General features: G+C 39.5%; 1 protein-coding gene across 1 annotated transcript; it reads left to right on the top strand.

Annotated features, from left to right (window-relative positions):
- Nucleotides 1-645: 645 nt before the first annotated feature.
- Nucleotides 646-1,453, top strand: LOC124885728. Its single transcript, XM_047393982.1, has 2 exons — nt 646-831; nt 968-1,453. Exons 1-2 carry the CDS (start codon nt 646-648, stop codon nt 1,451-1,453), a joined length of 672 nt encoding a protein of 223 aa, XP_047249938.1.
- The last annotated feature ends 11,111 nt before the right edge of the window (nt 1,454-12,564 follow it).

The following is a 12,564-nucleotide window of genomic DNA, read 5'->3' as shown; positions in this document are numbered from 1 at the left end:
ATATAGGTCCTTCCAACTGAAGCTCTTCATGAAACTTAGGAGAGGTTCAAAAAGAATCTCACACAGTGCCTGAATCATCAGATAACCAATATTTACCTGAAAGAGATATTATATAGGGCCTTGAATTCGGTGACTAAGCCAGTGGTGGATAATGCTATGGGTGGGTTATTCATGGACCTCACTATTCTTGAGGCATCTAAAATGCTTAATCGTATGACAAAGTAGAGTAGATCTTGGCATACCAAGGATTCTGAGGTAGCAATCTCTACTGTATCTATTGGCATGAATACAAAACAGAGGCAAAGGGAAAAAAAACATGACCAAGATATGGCTCACATGAAAATGCAGATGGACCTTTTTACTTAGCATTTATTATCAGGAATGACAGAGAAGGTTAAAGCTGTTGCATCACATAGAAGAGCTGACTCTAATTCTGAGGAGAAAGAAAATTACTTGAATAATCGAGGGGGTTTCCGAGGCAGTGGCCAAGGAAACCAAGGTCGGAACTACTATGAGAAATCTAGATACAAGGACCGAGACCAAGGAAATTGGAAGAATAAGAATGATAGAAGTGGTTTATATATTCCTCCTGGGAATCGTGAAGCTGCTGTATCTAACTCTAGGAAGATTTTCATGGAGGACATGATGGCTAAACTGTTGAAGGGAGTAGAGGCAACTAACACGGGAGTAGCTGAGGTGAAAAATGATTTGTCTTTGATAAATCAATTGGTTGATTTGCATTCCACTTCTACAAAACAGTTGGAGCAGCAAATTAGTCAACTTTCTACGATATTTAATCAAAGGAAGATTGGAACTCTACCAAGTGACACAGTGTAAAATCTAAGGAAGGATGGGTCATGTATGAAAATTACTAGTAGAGAATGTTGATAAAGAAGATTATGATCATCCCGTAGAGGCTAAAAACCCTAACGAAATCATTTATGATACTACACCCAACTGTCAGCAGTCTGATGAGTTTAAACATGAGAAAAACAAGGAAAAGGAAGTGGTGGAGAAAACTCTCCCAAAACCACCACCCCCTTTTTCTCAGAGACTAAAGAAGAAGACTGATGACACCAAGTTCATTAAATTCATAACCATGCTGAAGCAGCTGACTATTAATGTGCCTTTGGTAAAGGCACTAGAGAAAATACCAGGGTATGCCAAATTCATGAAGGACCTTTTGACAAAGAAAAAGGCAGCAAGCTATGAACCGACGAATAATTTCCATCACTGCAGCGCGATTGCCACAAGGTCCTTAGTACAGAAGAAGGCATATCTGGGAGCTTTCACTATTCCTTGCACGGTTGGGTCTTTGAATTTTGCTAAAGATTTATGTGATCTAAGGGCTAGCATTAATCTGATGTCGCTAACTATTTATAAAAAACTGGGTTTGAGAGATCCTACACCAACCAATATACGGCTTGTGATAGTGGATAGGTCGGTAAAATAACCTATTGGTATTCTGTATGATGTATTGGTGAAGGTAGCTACCTTCATTTTTCCGGCGAATTTCATTATTTTGGATTGCGAGGTAGATTTTAAGATGCCCATAATCTTGGGTTGACCTTTCCTCACAATCAGAAGTATGCTAGTTGATTTACGAGCGAATGAGCTCTTATTTTGAATGAATGATGAAGTACGTTTCGATGTATGCAAATCAATGAATCAGCATAAAGAAATGAGTGTGCTCTCTATAGTTGATGTTTATTATGAGGATGAGCAGGAACTATTTATAGAGGAGCAGCTTGCCGTTGAGCCATTATCTACTGTGCTTATGAATTTTGATCGTGATGATATTGAGGAGTATGAAGAAACTATCTGTGCTTTGACCGGAATGGGGTCATATTCTTATGCCCCTAAGAAGCTTGATCTTGACCTTAAGAATCGACCTTCACCACTGACGAAGTCGTCCATTGAAGAGCCATCGATGTTAAAATTGAAAGAGTTACCCAGTCATCTGAGGTATGTATTCTTGGGTAGTGGAAATATACTACCGGTTATTATTGCTGCTGATCTGGGCGAACAACAGGTGGAAGCTCTCATCTCTGTTCTTAAGAGGTATAAGAGAGCTATTGGGTGGACTATTCAAGATATCATTGGTATCCCTCCTGGCATATGTATGCATAAGATTCAGCTAGAGGAAGATTGTGTGCCTACTATTGAGCATCAGCATTGCCTGAACCCACCTATACAAGAGGTGGTGAAGAAAAAAATCATCAAGTGGCTAGATGCAGGGGTGGTGTACCCAATCTCAGACAGTAAATGGGTGAGTCCTGTACAGTGTGTGCCCAAGAAAGAGGGCATGACGGTAGTGGCCAATGAGAAGAATGAATTGATCCCACTCGGGCTTGTCACTGGTTGGAGGATGTGTATGGACTACCAAAAGCTCAACTCGTGGACACTAAAGGATCACTTTCCAATGCCATTCATACACCAGATGCTTGATCGATTGGTAGGTAGGGGTTGGTACTATTTCTTGGATGGTTATTCGGGGTATAACCAGATCTCCATTGCTCCTAAAGATCAGGAGAAGATGACATTCACATGCCCATACGGCACATTTGCTTTTAAAAGGATGCCCTTTGGTTTATGCAATGCACCGGCCATTTTTCAGAGGTGCATGATGTCGATCTTATCTGATATGGTTGAGGACACCTTGAAGGTGTTCATGGATGACTTTTCAGCTGTTGGAGATTTTTTTGACCAGTGCTTGCTGAATTTAAGTCAAGCATTACAGCGGTGTAAAGAGTTTAATCTGGTCCTTAACTGGGAAAAATGCCACTTTATGGTGAAGGAAGGCATTGTTCTCGGTCATAAAATTTCTGCAAAAGGTATTGAGGTAGATAGGGTCAAGCTTGAGGTCATCAAGAAACTACCTTTACCCACCTCTGTAAAAGGGGTGCATAGCTTTTTTGGCCATGTAGGATTCTATTGCAGATTTATAAAAGATTTCTCAAAGGTTGCAAACCCATTATACAAACTTCTTGAAAAGGAGGCCAAGTTCTCTTTTGATGATGACTGCAGACAGGCGTTTGAATGTATTAAGCTGAAATTAGTATAGGCTCCAGTTATTATTACTCCTGACTGGACAGAGCCATTTAAACTAATATGTGATACTAGCGGGGTGGCATTTGGATCTGTGTTGGGGCAAAAAAAGGATAAGCTATTTCATCCAATCTATTATGACAGCTACATTGTACCGAACAGAAGCTCCTGGCTATAGTCTATGCCTTTGATAAATTTAGAGCATATTTGCTAGGGATAAAGGTGGTGGTCCACACGGATCATGCAGCTCTGAGGTATTTAATAGCAAAGAAAGATGTGAAGCTGAGATTGATCCGATGGGTACTGTTGCTTTAAGAATTTAATTTCGAGGTAAAGGATTGTAAGGGATGTGAAAATCAGGTGGCTGATCCCTTATCCAAACTTGAATGCAACAATTAATCAAGGACAAGTTAGATATTAATGATTCCTTTCCGGATGAGAAGATACTAGCTGCGAAGCTCAAGCAGATTTCGTGGTATGCTGATTTTGCAAACTACGTGATAAGTGAGGTGATTCCAGATAATCTTTTCTTTCACCAAAGGAAAAAGTTACTTCATGATGTGACCCATTATTTTTAGGACGAGCCCTATCTTTTTCGACAATATGCAGATGGGGTTATTAGGCGTTGTGTCCCAGATGTAGAAGTGTTGAGTATTTTGGAAGCATGCCATGCTTCACCTATTGGTGGTCACCATGCAGGTGACCATACAGCCCAAAAAGTATTGCAGAGTGGCTACTATTGGCCTATGCTAGTCAGAGATACATATGAGTTTGTTCGTAGATGTGATCAATGTCAGAGGCAAGGATCAATCTCTAAACGCCATGAGATGCCAATGTCTAAAATGATGGAAGTAGGGTTATTTGATGCATGGGGCATCGACTTTATGGTCCCGTTTATAAACTCATATGGGTCAAAATACATCCTAGTAGCTGTGGACTATGTCTCAAAATGGGTAGAAGCTGTTGCTTTGGCTAACAATAAAGGAAAAAGATTTATAGCATTTCTGAAGAAGAACATATTCTCTTGTTTTGGAGTACCAAGAACAATCATAAGTGATGGGGATCCCATTTCTACAATAAAGCTTTCAGGACTGTTTTGGTGAAGTATGGAGTAAAGCAACACCGAGTAGCAACTTTGTACCACCCACAAACTAGTGGGCAAGTGGATGTGTCGAATCGTGAGATTAAGGCCATTCTCGCCAAAACTGTGAATGCTAATAGGCAAGATTGGTCTCGAAAGCTAGATGATGCCTTGTGGGCATATCGAACTGCTTCTAAGACACTAATTGCCATGTCACCGTATCAGCTAGTCTATGGGAAGGCATGTCATTTGCCAATCGAGCTTGAGCATAAGGCCTTGTGGGCTCTCAAAAGGCTGAATATGTAGTGGAAGGAAGCAGCTAATCTAAGATTAGAGCAGATAAATGAGAAGGATAAATTCCATCCCAGGGCTTATGAAAGAGCCGACTTGTATAAGGAGAAGATGAAGAAATACCATGATCAAAGGATTGCACAGAGAGAATTTAGGAAAGGTGATTTAGTACTTTTTTTCAACTCCAGACTGAAGCTATTTTCAGGTAAGTTGAAGTTTAAATGGTCGGGTCCATTCAAAATTAGCCAAGTTTACTCATCTGGAGTAGTCAAGCTTAAAAACGAAGATGGTAGTGCCTTCAAAGTGAACGGGCAAAGAATCAAACTTTATATTAGTCCAAAAGACTTAATAAAAAGTGTTGATGTCTTTTATCTCGATGAAGTCTGAGTACTCAAGATACCTGAGTCATGCTGAGTACTCAAGATACCTGAGTCGTGCCGCGACGTTAAATCAGGTGGTAGTGGGAGGCAACCCACAACATATTGTTGTAACCATAGTTAGAGTCTATTTTATGTTTTTGTGCAATTTGATGTGTTTATGAAGTGTGCAGGACCTGAAATGCAGTAAAAAGGAAAATAGACATACATTTGAGCTACTAAAACGTTATGACAGATGACTTGACAGACCACCAGTCCCCTGACAGACCACTACTTTTAACCGTCAAGAACTGGAAAGAAAATGCATTCACTGGATAAGCTATGACGGCCTGAGTGGCAGACTGTCACAAACCTGGTGGGATGTCACAACAGCTATCAGAAGTAAGATTGGTGACCCACATTCTGGTAAGAAGTGATGATAAATTAGTGTACCGTCACAGTTTTGTTGTACCATACCACTTACCATCACACCAAAATAGAAACATTCAAACTCAGGTGAGGATTGACGTTCAGAGTGGTGGTCCGTCACATGCATGACGACCATCAGATGTACCATCACTTTAACCCTAATTCTGAATCAGGTCGGGTTAAATAGGTACTCTTTGTAGGTACTCCGTATTTGACCCAAAGTGCAACTTTGTAATAAATTTGAGCGGGTACATCCATTATAATCGTTCCATGTCCTTTGGCTGTTTATTTCCTTAAGATTCAAAGAACCTGAAGGGAGTTATCCCATCTGAGACCCTATCTTCTCCATTTTTCCCTTATTTATACTAGTAACTCCTTCCCTCTCTTCACCACCAATAAAAGGAAAAGCTAGTTCTTGAATTTGTAAGTTAGTTTTCTCTCTGAAGCCTCAAGAATAAAGCATGCCTGTAAAATCTGTTATGTGAAAAACCTCTTCTTCTGATTTTCCATAACAAGTGTAAGAGAATGGCTTGTTTCTTTAGCTTGTTCTTAGTATACTGAGTTCAAATGACTCAAGTTACTAATTTGTGTGAAATCTGAGCAATATAAGTTGTAAACTGAGACCAATGTGCTTAAAATATGAGTTTAGAGCTGTGTTGATAGCTAAAAAATGATTTGATATGCTATTGCTCGACAAAATGGTCAAACCCAGAAGGATGGCTGAAGACGAAGGTGCAACGGTTAAACTAGTGGACTGTCAACTTTCTGACGGACCACCAAGATGATCGTCCGAAGACGAAATACAAATGCACCTTCTGTATAAGCCATGACGGTCAACTTGGTAGACCATCAACTTTGTGATGGACCACCAAGTAGACCATCAGAAGACTCAAGTTTTTATGGAAAAGTGCTTAAGGACTGACGGCAGAGTTGGTGGACCATCCCACCACTGGTGGACCGTCAAACCTACCGTTAGACCATATTATTCCCTGTTTTGATTGTGTTTAAATGCAGAACTGATTTCTTAAGCAGTTTTCAGGTGATATGGCTCCTAAAACTCCACAAACTAGAGGAGGAAGATCTCAATGAGGTAGGAATATGTCCACACCAGCTTACAACACTAGGCAAAATGAAAGAGAAGCTCTCATACACTCTCCCAGTCTTAAGAGGAGAGTGAGAGTACCTCTAGCAGTTCAAGTTTAAGCCCCGATGAGGAAACTATTGCTGCAACTCAACCATTGCCGGCAGCAAGTGAAATTGAAAATGTTATTGTGGAGGATCAAACAGACAATCCTAATGCTGAAGCTGTACCGGAGGGTGATAATGTTATTGGGCAGAAGGATCCATAGGTTCGAGAGGACATCAGGTGGCAAATAGAAAGAGCATAAAAAGAGTTCTATGATGGGTTGACACCCACAGCTTGAGGGATCAGAAGATAATTCATAGAGGAACATCAGATTATGACAACAGAACTTTATAGATATCCCGAGTTAGAGAACCGGTTCAACAAATATGGACTGTCATGGGTAACCATACCACTAGGAGAATACCAACCAAATTAGGTAAGGGAATTCTTCGCAAATTGTCTGTGTTTGGTGAAAGCAGAATACCCAAAGGGACCTCCAATCTCAAATAGACCAAAAAGGAGTCTGTTCCGATTCAAGGGGTCACTGTTGATATCTCATCCCAAATAATTAACAGGATGCTATTCGGGCCAGGATATGAGGCTCCACCCGCTGTCCCAAATTTTTAGTATAGAATGCGAAATGCTTTCGAAAAGAGACGTTGGGCTACTTCTTTATTGACCGGTGATGGAAATCCTTCGTGGTTGACTAATCCCAAAGAGTGCATTACAAAGTTCACTCTTAGTTTTAAAGCTAAGTTCTGGTGGGCTATTGTTCGGTTGAGGTTAATGCCAACAAAAAAAGATGGAAACTTGGATCATCACATAGCAGTAGTAGTAGCCAGTTTGGTTTCAGGACTGCAAATTAATTTTGACCAGCTAATTGCAGATGAGATATTTGTGCGGGCACGTAAAGTGACCACTTTTATACCCTTCCCATGTTTGATCATTGGGTTATGCAAACAAGTCGGTGTGCTGCTGATCTGTGGGGTTGATAATAAAGTACTGGCTACACATCGGTAGGACATTGAGAAGTCGAAGGACAAATTGAAATTTGAAATTCAGGTGACCAAACATCTGGCATATCAGCCTCAGTCTGCACCAGTTCCAAAGACCACAGAAATGTCTGAAGGTATGTCTTTACCTATCACTACATATGTACCACCTGCTTATGTGCCCCAGGGTACATCTGCAGTTTCATAGTCTGCACAGTTTGCTGGTGGACTGGAGTTTGTGGAGTACAGATTCAACCAGCATAATTTTATTAAGGTGGTGAAGAACCAAAATCGATTTTAGAAACAGCTAGAAAAATGGGCTGGAGACTTCTAACCTTTTGTGGATAAAATTATGGCCGAAGCAGTCAGGCCATTTCAAACTATTCAAGTTAGAATGGATAGCATGGAAGCCTGTATCAACAAAAGGCTAGATTCACTATCTCTCCCTGATCTTGCCAAGCACATGGCAGAGTTTGAGCAGGTAAAAGCTGACATAGCAGAGTTGAAGGAGAAACAGTCACAGCCGCCTGTATTTGACCTGACTTTATCAATAAGTGATGAAGAGTAACGCATTCTAGACCTGATGGGTAGACCTGTGAAAGATAAAAGGAAGCAACAAATGGATGAAAAAGCAGCAAGGAAAGAAGAAAAAAGAGGAAGAAAAAAGCCATATCATCCGAGAAGTTATATCAACATAACCTAAAAAGAGATGCAAAGAAGTCAAGGAAAGAAGCTAAAAGAAAATAAAGAGAGGCACAAAATAAAATGGCAGGAGTGTCTACTAGTGCTGCTTTAGAAAGGAGGCGAAGTGCAGGATCAGTTCGGGAGATGATTCCTCTAATTGTGGAGGTTAAGGTTGTGAGTGCCCCTACCACCATAGGGGCTAACATTGCACAGGGGGAGAATACAGGAACATCACCCCACCTAATAGATGCCTCAGAAGAATAGGAGGCAAAATGAATAACCCAGCCCAACCATGTACGATAAGTTATTGCTTTGAGGACAATGAATATCTTTCTGTGTGGGGGTGGGTGTATTCACATCATGGTTGGATGTTGTTGCTGATATTCTGTATCCAATCATGTACTATCTAGTAGAAGTATCATGTTTAGGGTTTTTTTATTACATTTCAAATTCTACAGCCTGTGATGTAAATATCTGTGTTTAATGATTATCTAAAAAATGTTTCTATTTCAGTACTTTGTTGTAAATATGGATAATAAATGATGTTGGCATAATAATATGTGCATGTGTATGTAATTAGTTAATCTATCATGCAAACATATGTATAGAACTCTCAGTAATTCTGCATTTAGCATTAGTCTAGAAGAGGTACATGAAACATGCGATGAACATTTGAAGAATTGCAAAGGAAGTTTAATTTTGTTGCCTGTGAGTGTGAGGTTTTACTTGAAGTTATTTTATAGGTTAATACCTAGAACTTACCCTAATCATTGATACAGTCTTCTAGGGGAGTCATTGGGATAGGATAACAGGTCTCCTTGTATTTTGAGTCCATCTAGCCTAAATAAACAACCCTGCCAAAATGATTATCCCTTTTGAACCCATCTTATGCCTTTAAAACCTTTTTAAAAATCCTGTCATTGTGAGTTACTCTCCGTAGGGCTTCAACATTCAGCTCTTGCCTTGGCTAAATATTAATACATTGTTCATTTCAACTTAGACAAAGCATCTAAGTTAAAGGCAGCTAAATGAAAGAGCCAAATAGAAAGTAAGTTAGAATCTAATTAGAGGCAATTGACCACTGAATGCATTAGCGTGAATTGAGGATGGCTAAAAAAAGAGAAGAGTTGTATGATATAATAGCATATTGAGGTTGAAAAGATGCTAGGCCAAGGAGAGTTAAGTTTCAATGAGTCACTTTACCCAAAAGCATACCCCACCTGACCCGAAACCTTATTGCAAGCCTTGAAAAGACCTGTTTGATCTTAGTGAGTCAACCTTGAGGTAGTTTTGTATGGCTAGGGCAAGCCTATGGGTACTTGGACTATGGTTGTAACTTCTTTGTGAGTGTGAGAGTTAGACTTTGTCTACATCATACAATGAGTGGTGGATTTCATTGTTGTGAGGGCAACTGAAGTCACTTAACTTTGCTACTCTCTGTAGAATGTAACTTTCATGCTTGTGGGCTGAACTATGATAGATACTGGGTGTGGATCCTAATGTGTTAAATTCATGTGATTGAATTGATGAGTGAATAGTTGCATCAAAATATTTCAAGATTTAGTTGCATGTCATTTTCTTGTTCATGTGTGCAATTAGGTGCTGAGTTGCTTGAGGACAAACAATTATCTTAAGCTGAGGGTGTTGACATTCCGGTAGCTTACAGAACAGTTAGCATCATTTTCTTAGGAAAATTGTATGTTTTCAAGCAACCAAAGTATTATTTAATAAAGTTTTTAGTGTTTCCAATGAAAGGAGATAACCACAGAAGAAAGCTAGAAAAAGTAGCAGAAAAGTGAGTTTGACGGTCAAAATGGTGGACCGTCAGTCTTACGAAGGACAACCTGGTGTAGCATCAAGGAGAACCAGAATATGGCATGCTAATGACTTGAGTGACGGACCACATGGTGGACCGTCAGCCATGTGACGAACCTCCTGGTGGACCATCAACCCTTATCCAGAAACCACCTCTCAAAAGGATTTCATGATGATCAATATGGTGGATCGTCATCCATATGACGTACAACCATATAGACTGTCAACTCTTATCCAGAAACCACCTCTCAGAAGGACTTAGTGACGATCAACATGGCGGACCATCATCCATGCTATGGACAACTATATAGACCGTCAATCCTTATCCAAAAACCACCTTTCAGAGGGACTTAGTAACGGTTAATATGGTGGATTGTCAGTCTTGCGATGGACCGCTAGTGTCACCATCAGGTCTTATCCAGAAACTGTGATTTGGAAGAAACGAGTGACGGACCAGATGGTTCACCGTTAATACTTTGACGGACCACCATATGGACCATCAGCTGGGACGCGGCTTTTCTGCTTTTAAATTTTAAATTCCTTTTTTATCAGGGAACATATAAATACCAAATTTTAGGGTTAAGAATGCATCTTTTATCTTCTACAAGTTTTATCTTCTATTGAAACTCTCTGGGATCTAGTACTTTGGGGATTCTTTAGATCTTGGAGAAATTTATCATTGAACATTGATTATAGAAGATTTGATTCTTGGGATTCTTTGTAAGTAAATTCTTAATCTAATTTATGAATAATACAGGAATTACTTCTTCTTCTTCTATGGAATATTGGGGCTAAGATCCCATAAGTAGGGTTATGGAATCCTTAATGCAAAACGCATCTATGAGTTGGGAATCAAATTAAGCTCCATGATTAAATGATATTGTATAAACTTTTCTTCAATTTCATGACTTTTCTTGGTTGAAACTTGAAGAGTAAGCCCAAGAACACCACTTATCTGAAAGGAAAGTGTTTGTTGGGAAAAGAAAGTGTTTACATGAATTCTAAGGGCTTTAACCTTTAGAGCAATGGCAAATGCCCTAACAGGATTAGCTTACATGAGAAATGGGTTGAAAGAACAAGGCATCCTTTGATTTTGATAGAATTAAAGGATAATCTATCCACTTAGGCTGAGAAACTAATGGATAAATAATAGGACTCAACCCCTCTTGCAATTGAATTTGCTAAGTGGAACTCATAAATGATTCACAACCCGAATGGTGCTAGCATTTTGGTGACCATAACCCTGTTTTGTTTAATCTCATAAAGTTACGAATTTCAAAGAGAATCATTTATTGAAATACTCTTGTTACAATTAATTATTTTATAAGTTAAAACCCAAAAACCTCTTTTTTCAGGAACCTCTGATCAACAGTCCAGTAACGCTTACAATACTTAGTGAACACAGTATTCCTTGTGGGATTTGACACCCAACCTAGTTGGGTTCTATATTTGACAGCGACCGCTTACACTTTCTATTGAGAGTTGTAATTTGGGCATATCATATATTCAAAGTACTGACGCATTTGCGGTATGGTATCTTATACCATAGGTTTAGAGACACGAGCTCCAGATTAGCAGTAGATTCCAGTTTCAGTAGTCAGAGTTAGAAGAGAGTCCTCATCATTCGAGGACATAATTATTTCTCCATTATCTCATTAATTAGGTTATTAGTTAGAGTTATTTGGGACCATGTCCCATCAACTCCTTACTCAGACAGTTCAGCCAGTTAGAGGCTTTCTAGACTATCATGTTTCAGACTTCAGTATTTTTAATTTTGTTTTGGGTATTTTATACCCCGCTTAGATGTTATATTTTACTTCAGTTATGTGAACCTTATGGCCTTTCAGTTTATGTTTCCGCATTATTCAGTATTTTATGTAGTATACAGGTACAGATATCAGTCATGGGTTAGCTTATGGTCCTTTGGGGTCATGAGCATCGTGTAGCATTTTGGGTACCAGATTTGGGGCATTTCAAAATTAGAATCAGAGCCTAAGGCTCAATAGAGTCCTAGGAAGTCCAAAAACTGCATCTAGTAGAGTCTTGTGCATAGGTGTATTGCACGCCACATTTATGTACAGAAGGCTATAAGATGTTTTAGGAATAGTGTCCCCTTTTTCAGTATTCATGTGATGCCAGTGAGCATAATCTCAAGTCAATCTCTCAGCCTAATCTATTTCTTTCTTTCTTCTATAGAACATTCCTCCTAAAGAAAGAAATGAAAATCAGTCATCCCCCCAGCCCGAAGATCCTTTGGGCGATTATATTTCTCATGCTGAGTTCTGGGCCACATTTAATACTCTTGCTAACTTAGTTGTTGCTTAGAATGAAAGACCAACTATCGTTCTGGCCAACCTAGTGGCCAATTCAGCCATAGCTAGGATTTGGTACTTCACCTGAATAAATGCTCCATCCTTTCTCGGGTCTAAGATAGATGAGGACTCTCAGGAATTCCTAGATCAGGTACAGAAGGTAACAGACATCATGGGGGTGACTACTTTTGAGAGTGCTAAGCTATCTGCATATCAGTTATAGGATGTTGCTCACACTTGGTTCAAGCAGTAGAAGTCAGAGAAAGAAAATGATGTAGGTCCAATTGAGAGGAAGGAGTTTGTGTCTGCTTTCCTCGATAGATTCTTTCTCTTAGAGCTTAGAGAATCTAAGGTTCTAGAATTCATCAACCTCAGGTAGGGCAGTATGAAAGTGAAAGAGTATTCTCTTAATTTTACTCAATTAGCCAGA

Source organism: Capsicum annuum, chromosome 7, assembly GCF_002878395.1.
Source record: "Capsicum annuum cultivar UCD-10X-F1 chromosome 7, UCD10Xv1.1, whole genome shotgun sequence".
NCBI classification, from domain to species: Eukaryota; Viridiplantae; Streptophyta; class Magnoliopsida; order Solanales; family Solanaceae; genus Capsicum; species Capsicum annuum.
The sequence above is the reverse complement of the archived record's forward strand: the minus strand, read 5'-3'. Positions and strand labels throughout refer to the sequence as shown.